Below are 11,799 nucleotides of genomic sequence, written 5' to 3' on the forward strand. Positions count from 1 at the left end.
TTCTGCACACAGTGGAATGAACCGGAAGCCGGAACCCTGTCAATCTTAGGCGTATCTCAGCAACGACCTATCACAACCGGAGGCCGACAAAGAGCCCGCCTACTATCCTCGTTGTGGCGCGACAGCGACGCAAAACGTCCAGAGATGCCGAAATCTGTACGAAAACAGTTTCTAACATGCCCATCAGCGCATGATACATTATCAGGTATTATTGATACTTCGCAAACAGGATGCTCAACAGGAGGCAGCATTTACATATGCAGGCAAACTTAGACATTTACACAAGCAAGCAACAACCGCCAGGGTCCAAGCAGCTAGACCTTCTCCAGGGCCCCCCAAAGCTCCAGGCTTAGCCAGTGTTAACTAGCTTGTGCTTTGAGTTGAGACGGAGCATTAGGTCTATATAAAAATGGTTGCTGAAATTAAAATAAATGTACAATAGTGCATTGTGTCCTTTTAGGCATTAAAAGTAAAGTGAAGGTGGTGTCCTAAATAATGCAGTGTATGTACCAACTAGCCTAACACTGCTGGCTCTTCTAAATGACTCTCAAAACCCAAATAAATGAATAGGGTGCCAAGATTTGTATTAGGCTGTTTGGTGAATACAGATAACAAGTATGTGTTATCAGCTGAACTTCATAAATACATGAAAAATATAATAGACTTAGTGTGTGATGAAACCTTGAATCACTTTTTGTTCAAACTTACAACTTCAGGTTTGGTCTAGACTGCTTTTGAAATCCGTGTGTTGAAGGGGGACAATTTGAGTTTAAGGCAGGTATATCTGAGAATGTTTTTTGATGGCACACAGTTGACAAGTGCAATGTGGAAACTTGAAGCTGGGTTTACACACACAGGCCTACTGCAAATGAACATTTTGAATGTGGTAGTTAGACTTGAAACAAGCTTGTTTCCAATGAGAGAGGAGTTAATGTAATTCCCCACACATTAAAAACAACTCATTATGAAGCAGAGTGTATTTCAACATGCTTGGTGTCTTGGGAGATTTTTAATATTTCATTGATGTAGGATAAAAATACAACACAGCCAATTGTTTACCTCAAAACACATATTTTTTCTTAATCATTTCCAAAGGGGAGGTAGACACGGGGATCACATTGGACATAAAGTATCTCTCTATAGTTTTAACCTGAGTTTGGAGATAATATTGAAGTATTGTCAAGCGTGTGTCCATCACAGACCTATATAAAACAAATATGATAATAAACAGTCTGTGGATCCTGACGACCACGACGCAATATGACGAGGGCTTTACGTGGATGCTGATTGGCTCCAGAGTCTAGCCGGGGCGTGGTCAGCGACAAACAAGGAAGTTGCGTTTTAGCAACAACAAAGTTACAATCTATGCTTGAGGACGATAAATGTGACAGAAACTAAAGTGTAAAGATGTTTAAATGGTTAATGTTTGATATAACGTGGTCATCATATTGGGCTATACAAATATTATTATGAAAGAAATCACGAACGCTGCCCACACTTCAACGACAGGGCCCTTATGTGGAAATTACTCACAGCCTATTAGACATGCACTTTAGATATTTGCTATTTGTCATTGCTGCTAAAAGCTGGACACATCAGTCTGCTATTCAGCTTTGCTCCTGAGCTCATACTGGGTCCGCACTGCCAAGTTTTCAACAGAGGACCAGCTAATAATTCGGCCTAGAGGTGGTTTCACTGTTTTGATAATACAATTTCATTATTATTATGTATGATTTCTAAGTAACGTAGAAAATAATACACAGTACCAGCTCCGTTTTAAGCTGCCAGATCCTATTCCTGTCGGGCTATTGTGTGGATGGATGGAAAAAACTATATAGGGGGAGGAGGAGGAGGAGCAGATAAGAGACCTGGCTCAGACTGCTGCCTGTACAGCACATATTTTTATTTTATTTTATCAGAAACTAGAGGTGTTGTCGTTTGTGCTGCAGGGCGAACGACATCACAGCCCAGGAGCTACCGAGAGGACGGTAGCATGATAGACGTGGAGGGGAATCGGCAGGAAGAGGGGGCCCGTATCTGCATTTTACTGCGCCCACACCGGATTCATTGAGTCGGTATAACCAGCGTCCGACATGGGGAAGGAGGTAAACGGCGTTTCACGGAGCCGGTTTGAGGTGAGTTGGCCCTCGATACTGACTGACAGTCAGTGACATACATTCAGGTAGCTTTTATAAACGCCAGGATAAGGGCCTACGTGATGACGGTCGCTGTATTTACTGCAAAACTACGCTTATGGTGAAGCTGTTGATGCAGCTTCCGCAGTCAAATAGTTTGGATTGGGTCAAACGCTGTTGTTTTGTTCAGACAACGTGTAGCCGAGGCCTGCCAATGTCATTTCGCTTAGAGTCGCTGTTTTCCGCTAAACCTGTCGTGCTGTTCATCGATACATTGAGTGGTTTTTTTTCTAATGGTCCTGAAATGTTGTCCTCGTTTTCCCTTTGCTCCGTCAAAACAAAGACAATGAGGCTATACCCGGAGCACGCCGCGGACAGCTCTCACACAATAACATATTTAGTTCAACACCGTTTTGTTGTCTTCTCTTTACTAAGCTGTGGTTGTTTTATTACTGTCCTCATATCTGCGTGGGTTGTGATTTTTTTGTTGTGCGAGTTTTGCAGGGCTCTCTGGCGAGCCGGAGTGTTGTGTGTGTGCATGGCCGCTGCGGTTGTGGGGGCCTCGGGTTGTGACTGCTACATGCACCCCGCATTAGCACGACACTATAAACAAACAGGCCCGAGCTGTCACAGCGTAACACACACACACAATAACCTACAGTGACAGCACAAAGGCCACTTGCACACACACACACACACAAAACGCACACACAGTGAATCGACGGTGTTGCTCTGTAGCATTTACCATGAACTTTGTGTCGCAGCCTATAGCGGAGTATTTTGGTGGAAACTTGCGCACAAATGATATGTGTCCGGTCCATGACATTGGCCTGTGTACGTGGCGTTATTCTTAATCCCCAGCGAGCGTGGGATTTGTGTGTGGTTTTATTTATTTTTAACGGTGCAACAGCTGACGACTCGGTAGATTCAGGCCGTTACCTTCTGGCCCGACAGCTGCGGTGGAGCCGCTCTGTCAAGTTAACCGGACTGAGGACAGCACAAGACCGGAAGTGATGTGACGGTACCTTTCAGAGTAAAGGTGAACCGTCATCGGTCGTGCTTTAAAATTGTATAGTGAAAGAGGACTTTTTTGTGCATATTGGCACATTTTAAAGATATTTAAAAACCAACAGCGCTCTTCACGACACAATTTCCTAAGTCACAAAAACATTTTAAGACCATGAAATATGCCTAGTTTACTCTAATAGCATAATTCTATATATATATATTAATATTAATATTAATTCTATATATATATATTCTCTCTCTCTCTCTCTCTCTATAATTTTATATTATTTTCTACATTTTTATCTATACATATTGAGAATAGTTTGTTTGTCAAAAAAATTGTTTTTCTATTGATCAATATTTATTTTTATATACTTATGTTTTTTCAGTTTCCCAGGGATGCAAGGTCAATTTTTTGTACTAAAAATGTCAAAAAAGGTATTTTATTCTACCCTTTTTGGAAGAATATATATAAACCTAGTCAGGAACAATGCCAAGCTAACAATGTCTGGCAAACACATTGATTTACACAGCGCAAACATGTTGTTTGCCAAAAAAAAACACATACATGCAGTAAGTCAAATGATAGTTTTTTTTTTTTTTTTTTTTTTTTTAGACCCATGGTGTTTCTAATATATATGGGTCTTTGTGCTGTAAGACTATTAAGAAATCTCATGGTAAACCATTCTCTAAGATTTTGAAGATTTCAAACAAATTATGCAAAATTGTATTTTATCACAATGACCAATAGTCATAGCTTCAGTAGCTCTAGTGTTGCATTGTTGCATGTCCTAAACTGAGTGGTCAAAATCCAATGCTACATAATCTGCCAGAAAGAGTTTTACTTTGAAAGGCATTGCCAGGCATTTGGTGTTATGCTCTGTGACTTTACTATGCAGTAGAAGCTGATCTATTGTACACAAGCCCCTAACAAAAGGCTACAGCACTCTCAAAAGTAGATGGTTAATTCTTTCCCCCAGTTCATTTCACAATTAAGAAGGATATTAAAAATAATGACTACTGTGATTGACATTAACGCTACATTGATTGTAATAGGTATACTGATTTCAGAGCAGTTGAAAGTAAAAACTACAAAACTATATGTTTATTTCACATATTTCTTGGTACTTAACTGTATCCGTGGAAGGCATGGAACTTAGTGTTCATCAAGTGTGAGACTAATTAACCCATGGGTGGAGTTTTTCTGCAAAACGGCCCAAAAAATGTTTGTCTGAAACTATCACATTTGGTTTTGCTCTGTAATAATTCATAGCTGCAGGTTACAGCTCACAAAGCTTTTTACCCTGCGCCAGGCCTGCATCACTGACCATAGCTAACCAGTGGAGAAAACATAATGCTCACATTCATGCAGCATTAACCACATGGGTCTGGTTCTTTGGAAATGGCTCTGGATTATTTAACCAGAAAGCAGCACCGTAGAAGGTGAGCTGTCAGGGGTCAGTTTGCCCCAAATCCAAATGGGTCTGTGCTTTTGTAGTCCCTCGAAATTTTACACATCTGTACTGGTATAGACTCCACATGTGTGTGTGCTTTGATTTGGAGCTGACTGGATTTTCAAAGTTCCAGTTGTTGATTTTAACAGGCACATCTGTCGGTTTGATTTTTGGGAAGATCATAAATATGTTTGTGTGTGTAAGTCCCTCAAAATCTGAAACTGCTCCAAATGTGGTTTTAGGATACACACCCAGAACCAAAATGACACGCAGTACAATCTGCTAAAACCTGAGATTTTTTTTTTATTGTTTGTTTGTTTAAACACAATCTGTAAACATTTCATTTATTTTTGGATTAGGGGTGCTTCATATTTGTACCTGTAAGGAAGTGAAGCAAAGACTCAAATTCCTTGTTGATCTTGTCACAGATGTTTGGCTCTTGTAAATAACATGGCTTCCTGCACTTTTTATTTACACACCAAATCCCACACCCCACAATTACCTTGTCCCTGGTTTAGATTTATCTTTCTAAATCTATGGAGGAAAATGGATTGGGCCAGATGTTGCTTCATTCGCCTCGTGACTGAGTAGATGCTCCCAATTGTCATTGTCTCAACATCTTGCATTTCCCACAAATTATGACTTCCCTTGCAGTCATCAGTGAGTGTATTTGTGTATCTAAGTAGCTGGGTCTTAATAAATGCTAATTCATTGTCTCTTTGTTTACTGAGGCTTTTTCTGTGGATTATGGGCTAGTATTTGTGCTCACACAGTATGCAATTATTTGAGTGGAAATCAATTAGCTGTTTGCAGATGCTGGAGCCATTTGTCTGAAAATCACAAAAGATATGCTGTGACTAATTTCAGTGTATGTTTTCAGTGCATGTAGATGTGGTCACTGGTGCAAACTCACACACAAGTGCACACAATGCAGAAGAAAAGTGAGAAAATAATATGCATGTTGAAAGATAAAATGAAGGCAGAGGCCATCATGGTTTTGTAGTCGACAGTATAGAGCCCTATATAGCTATTTCTTCTTTAATAACACAAAATCCCATCTCCTGTGCTGTCTTAACCTCTGCCATATTCTTTGTTTACTAAGGCTTGACATTGAATCTATCACAGCCGATATTACTATCATTTATCCTTGCTTATGTGCTGGGGCTGTCCTTGAGTGAAGTGAGCGGACGTAGAAGGCCCAAGCCACGTTAAAACACAAGTAATATTTTTCTCTGTCCCCTTTCAGATGTTCACAAACAGTGACGAGGCAGTCATCAATAAGAAGCTGCCTAAGGAGCTGTTGCTACGGTGAGTGACATTTGGAAGCACTTAAAACTCTGCAGCGTTTTTTTTTTTTTTTTTTTTTTGCAAGTGAAAATGGCATGTTGCATACTCCACACTCACCTCCCTGCCTTCGCTCTTGATCAGCACAACTGAACCACACACACATATGCTGTGAATTTCACAGCAATGTACTGTATGCTCACTTACCCTTTAGCAAATATTGCAACTAATACAACTTCTAGTATGCAAATTTCCCCTCATCTCCCATTCTTCTTTGCACCCTCAATGCAACAGTAATTACAAACAAACACTCAAGGCTATAAAACATTTAAATTGATTTCTGTCCAAAACAAAACAAAAAATAATCTAAAAGCCCCTGAGCAAACAGTAAATGAAGGCCATAACTCAAGCCTCGGCCTCGACCAGCCAAACTGTCTGTGCTGTGGCTGCTGACTCTGTGCTGCTTGGGCAGGTGCAGCGCCCTGATTTGTGAGGCAGACAGGCTGTGTTGGGACCCACTGCATCCCTGCTTCAACACTAATACAGTTTTTGCTGCATTAATGGGTCCTGTAGTAAGTTCTCTGCTCTGTTCTCTGAAGCATTCCTTCTCGCCAGCACCCCACTTTGAGTAAACACATCTATCCTGCTGACAGTCAAAGACAATATTAGCTGGTTTACTCACACCACTGTGCTGTGAGTGGAAGCAGACGCAGGGTTGAGCTGAGGGCAGAGTCTAGTGTAAAGAGGAAGCTTCTGGCAGCGGGGATCAGGGTCTCTAAACCGCCCCTGTCTGTCTTCCAGAATCTTCTCCTTTCTGGATGTGGTGACACTCTGTCGCTGTGCCCAGGTCTCACGGGTGAGTCTGTGTTCACAATGTGTGTACGCGTGTGTGCGTGACTGTGTGTTTGTCAGCGTCAGGTTTCATGTAACCTAAAAAACCCTAAATATCTGTTTTTGTATCCCTGGTCTCAGTCTTGGAACGTTCTGGCCTTGGATGGCAGCAATTGGCAACGAATCGATCTCTTCGACTTTCAGAGGGACATTGAGGTGAGTGAGTCTGACCTGAGCATCCATCTAACTTTGATCTTTGCTCTCTCTGTACTCTTCGCTTCACACTTCACTCACAAACCATAAATAGTTTAAATTTTAGAAGCAAATATCGTAAGCTGAGTAGAATTTTTTATTATTATTTTTTTTTATTTTGCAGGGCCGGGTGGTGGAGAACATCTCAAAGCGATGTGGGGGGTTTCTTAGAAAGCTGAGCCTGCGAGGGTGCCTGGGTGTTGGTGATAGTGCCCTGAGGTAAGTTTAGTGTGGATGTAACTTTCATTGTAGTTCTGCCAGACAGGCAACTTCAAATCATCACATAAATGTTTGTTTTTTTTTGTTTTTTTTTTCCTGTAGGACTTTCTCACAAAACTGCAGGAACATTGAGCTGCTTAGTTTAAATGGCTGTACCAAGATCACTGACAGGTGTGTGCACTGTTCACATAACAAGCCTGGTAATGTATCACAATGGAATTTTGCCTTTAAAATGCTCCTTGTCTTTCTTTCCTGCAGCACGTGTAATAGCCTCAGTAAGTTCTGTCCAAAGCTGAAACACCTGGATCTGGCCTCTTGTACCTCAATCACCAACCTATCACTCAAAGCTCTCAGGTGTGTAAGGTCAACACTCTGTAGTGTTAAACATATTTAAATATTCATGTAGGGGGTATCATATATTGTGCAAAAGGTACATTGACTTCTCAGCTGTCCTTGTCTCAAATCTTTTTTTCTTTTTACTCCTCTTAGTGAGGGTTGTCCTTTGCTGGAGCAGCTCAACATCTCCTGGTGTGATCAGGTCACTAAGGATGGCATCCAGGCCCTGGTGCGCTCCTGTCCTGGACTCAAGGGTCTTTTCCTTAAGGGCTGCACTCAGGTATGGTACAGAGGCACAATGCAATATCTTATGTACCTACCTGTCTTTGATATGGTCAACTATCCTTTATGGTGGTAGAGGGGTGTTGCAGTGCGATCTTATTATGAAGGTGTAGTTTGAAACCAGATGACTGCTGTAGTTTTACTGTCACTCTCTTCCACAGCTGGAAGATGAGGCTCTGAAGCATATTGGGGCTCACTGTCCAGAGCTGGTCACACTCAACCTGCAAACATGCTCAGTAAGTACAGTTACCATGGATAGTAGATGATTTCAGCTAATCATCCAAGTTTTTCAACAATGTCAAAGATTTTCCATACCCACATTTTATCATCTTGAAATAGGATGCCTCTCTGAAAAGAAGGTATCACACCCCTAAATAGAAAGTAGACCACTGAGTCTTCTTCACCTGTGGCTATGCTGATAGGCACAGAGTACATGTTGTGCTCTTCAGCCTGGAGTTTACTGTGGATGTCCTACCAGTAATAGTCTGTGAAAGCTAAGCAAGCAATCCCTATTCCTTTCCCTGGCTATACCTTTCTTCAAAAGTTCAATTGTGCTCATCTAAACCTCAAGATGTCCTCCTCATTTCATCTCGTCTCAGTTGTTCCTCCTCTTTGTTAGTCTGCTTTTGTGTCTTGCTAGTTTTTCCCTGGCTCTTTTTCACCATGTCTTCCTCTGTTTGGTGTCCTCAGACCAGACAATGCAGGGTAAATGATAAGTGTTGAGGTTGTACATGAATATGTGTAAGAAATACTGTATGTAAAAACCCAGCTATCAGTGAGCACAAAGGTTGTTCTGGTTACCGAGTAGATGTGGATTTAAGTGAGCGATGACACACAAACACATATTTTCTCCTTCTGTGAGCAGCAGATCACAGATGAGGGCCTCATCACAATTTGCCGGGGTTGTCATCGCCTTCAATCTTTGTGTGTTTCGGGTTGTGCCAATATTACAGACGCAATCCTGCATGCACTGGGACAGAACTGCCCCCGTCTCAGGTAAATTTACACACCCACACACCCTGTCCTAAAGTATGAAAAATGGCATGCTCTTAAAAAATATGACTGAAAAGATTAAAAACTGGAAACCATTGGTGCATAAATGGGCCTTTCTGCAGTAACCCAGGCAGCACTACTATATGCAGTAGTACATACACATCATTTTGAGATGGTCTCCACCACCCCGCCCTGCAAATTCTAACCATCCACTGGATGCATGAACTCAGAGAGTGGCAGACTGTAGGTGATGCTGCTGTTGTGCTACTCTCTGCTCCTCTTGTTTTTCCTTTCAGAATATTAGAAGTGGCTCGTTGCTCTCAGCTTACAGATGTGGGTTTCACTACATTAGCAAGGGTGAGTGTGGTATCTGTAGCTTGGTTGCACACACACGAGGACCATACTCTTTGATTCTGGATTCAAATATTTACTTTTTTTTTTTTTTAATCCAATAATCTTATCTCAAATCTTTGTTTGTGTCTCTTTCTCTGCTGTAGAATTGTCATGAGCTTGAGAAAATGGATTTAGAAGAATGTGTACAGGTGAGTAAAAGGTGCTTGCTAAATACCATTGCTATTAGTGTGTTATGTAGTCTGACATTTGTTGCTTTACGCCTTTGAATCAGATCACAGATGGCACACTGATCCAGTTGTCCATCCACTGCCCTCGTTTGCAAGTCCTGGTGAGTGGGTGGCTGCGATTTGAGCATATTTTGCTCCTTTCGCGTTTACAAGCTTCTTGTTTTAACAGACAGTTGAGTAATAGTGCTCTTGTGGTGGTACCACAATGTTCCTGTAGAGTCTGTCACACTGTGAGCTGATCACTGATGATGGCATCAGACACCTCGGCAGCGGCCCCTGTGCTCACGACCGTCTGGAGGTGATCGAGCTGGACAACTGCCCCCTGATCACAGACGCCTCACTGGAGCACCTGAAGAGCTGCCATAGTCTGGATCGCATTGAGCTATATGACTGCCAGCAGATCACCCGCGCCGGTATTAAGAGATTAAGGGTGAGTTGTGTGAGCTAAGAGCAGTGAGTAAACAATGATTCACATGCAGAAAGTATTGTTAGCACCCACTTTGTGAATTTCTTTAACATATGTCATTTTCTTATAAATGTCACAAATGCAAAAGTTTTAGCTCAAGCAGTTTAAATGCTGGTATAAAGCTCGACACTCTTAGCACTCTTCTAATTTTCTAGCTACCCTGAATCAGGTATCAACAGGGACCCTCCTTTAACCTCTTACAATTTATAGATGATTTATTTTTATATATATTTATATATATATATATATATTTTTGTCCAAACTACACTCAGTCTGAGTCACTTCTCCACCCACACGAGGTGATTATTCCAAACTCAAGTGTGAAACACAAACTGTCCCCTTGAGAGCAACGAGTGAACACTGTCCAGATCAAGCTGTACTCATCATTATTGGAATTCATGTCTTTTATTTTCATATAAATCTGTCATATTGTGGCTGGATTGGTAAAAATGTGCATTTACTGGCACATGATGTGGTTTATGGACAAAGAAACTGTGGTCGCTGATGCCTAAAGCTACTTTGTGCAGCTTTCCAAGCATTTGTATGGACTGTTAACATATTTTCTTCTCTTTTTCACCACAGACCCATCTGCCTAACATCAAAGTGCATGCATACTTTGCTCCCGTCACTCCGCCTCCCTCTGTGGGGGGCAGCCGTCAGAGGTTTTGCCGCTGCTGTGTCCTGCTATGATGTAAAGACAACAACCCCCTTCCCTGTCCCCATGTCCCTCGTACACGCTCCCCATCACTTGACCCCTGACCTGCTGTCCTCCTCATGGCCCCCTGTCATAGAGTACACGCTGATGTGCCCCCCCCCCCCCCCCCCTTTGGAGCTGCAGAGAGAGGGAGAGAGCCAAACATCGCTACAGGGTCTTGGGTAACTTTCCCAAAAAACATTCCTGAATCTCCCTGTCACACACAAACATGCCTTTTACACAAGCGGATATGCAGACCTGCACAGACACACACAAATTAACTCTTAGAAGTCAGAACACTACTGGGCTGCGTTCAACAAGCAAACCAGTGTTACAAAGAGTGTTACGTAAAATTAATGTGATCACTGCTGTTAAGGGACTCTTCGTCAAATGAAGTAGGAAAGAGCTGTTTAAAGAATTACATGATAAGATCTCCACATCAAAACTCCTGTCCTGTATTTTCAAGTAGCCTGACTCTTATTTATTTAGCACTTGGAGACAGATTACAGTGACATCTTTTTTAAAAAGAATATTAAATAGGCTCAGAGATCCCATTTCACCTGTCCCTCATTATTAAAGATCACTTAACAGACATCTCTAGATGGGAACTGCACTTGTGACAAGACCCGTGTTAGCTTTGATCTGCAGGCTGTTAATTTCAAAAAGGGGCAGCAACACAACCAGGTAACTGCTAATAGCTCCCCATACATACACATATAAAGCAGCAGAAAGCTTGTTTTGTGATTTTTAAAAAAAAAAAAGAAAAAAAAAGCATACTTGCAACTATTTGCACTTACAGTAAAGCAACGAAGAGACACTTTAAAAAAAAAAAAAAAAAAAAAAAAAAAGACCATCTCAGAGTTTAAGACTGGCATTTTGCTAATAATCCACACCACTACAAATCTCGACTTACATGCATACAGTGAGCTTGCTATACCTGTACCCTCACCTCTCTCTGTCTCTCCATTTCAATCAGAAGCTTCAATATACTGAAGGAAGAAAAAAAAAAGACAAAATTTATTATTTTTCTAAAAATGGACACTCATTAATTCTCACAAGTGGGGACTTGAGAAAATGCCAAATGTTGCATGTAACACCTCTAGTTTTTTAAAATCTTACTGTAAATATGCGAGGTCTGACGGCGTCCGAGAGTCAAAGCCAGTAAAACGCCAGATGATGACGTGAGATGGGGCAGTGATTGCCGTCGACGGGTCTTTTCTGAGGGAGCTACGGCGAAGTTCAGGCATCCTTGTTTAAGTACAGA

At 41.6% G+C, this 11,799-nt stretch overlaps 1 protein-coding gene across 2 annotated transcripts; it reads left to right on the top strand.

The window, feature by feature from the left end:
• Positions 1-1,596: 1,596 nt before the first annotated feature.
• Positions 1,597-11,383, top strand: fbxl20 (F-box and leucine-rich repeat protein 20). Of its 2 annotated transcripts, XM_026325682.1 has the most exons (16): positions 1,597-1,686; positions 1,950-2,135; positions 5,844-5,905; positions 6,683-6,737; positions 6,854-6,928; positions 7,089-7,183; positions 7,286-7,354; positions 7,442-7,537; positions 7,673-7,799; positions 7,963-8,037; positions 8,667-8,797; positions 9,091-9,151; positions 9,292-9,336; positions 9,420-9,476; positions 9,593-9,805; positions 10,424-11,383. In XM_026325682.1, exons 2-16 carry the CDS (start codon positions 2,094-2,096, stop codon positions 10,529-10,531), a joined length of 1,311 nt encoding a protein of 436 aa, XP_026181467.1. In that variant the 5' UTR covers positions 1,597-1,686; positions 1,950-2,093; the 3' UTR covers positions 10,532-11,383. The 2 variants fall into 2 exon arrangements, with proteins under 2 accessions (XP_026181467.1, XP_026181466.1); XM_026325681.2 differs by lacking the exon at positions 1,597-1,686 and having other exon boundaries at positions 1,812-2,135.
• The last annotated feature ends 416 nt before the right edge of the window (positions 11,384-11,799 follow it).

The sequence above is a fragment of the Mastacembelus armatus genome, chromosome 8, assembly GCF_900324485.2.
Source record: "Mastacembelus armatus chromosome 8, fMasArm1.2, whole genome shotgun sequence".
Taxonomy (NCBI): domain Eukaryota; kingdom Metazoa; phylum Chordata; class Actinopteri; order Synbranchiformes; family Mastacembelidae; genus Mastacembelus; species Mastacembelus armatus.

What these genes read in the sequence shown, in the direction of transcription:
- fbxl20 (XM_026325682.1), top strand. Translation starts at nt 2,094, where the DNA reads ATGGGGAAGGAGGTAAACGGCGTTTCACGGAGCCGGTTTGAG. An exon ending in GCTGTGCCCAGGTCTCACGG is followed by an intron (nt 6,738 to 6,853) that starts GTGAGTCTGTGT and finishes CCCTGGTCTCAG; the next exon opens with TCTTGGAACGTTCTGGCCTT. An exon ending in CAGAACTGCCCCCGTCTCAG is followed by an intron (nt 8,798 to 9,090) that starts GTAAATTTACAC and finishes TTTTCCTTTCAG; the next exon opens with AATATTAGAAGTGGCTCGTT.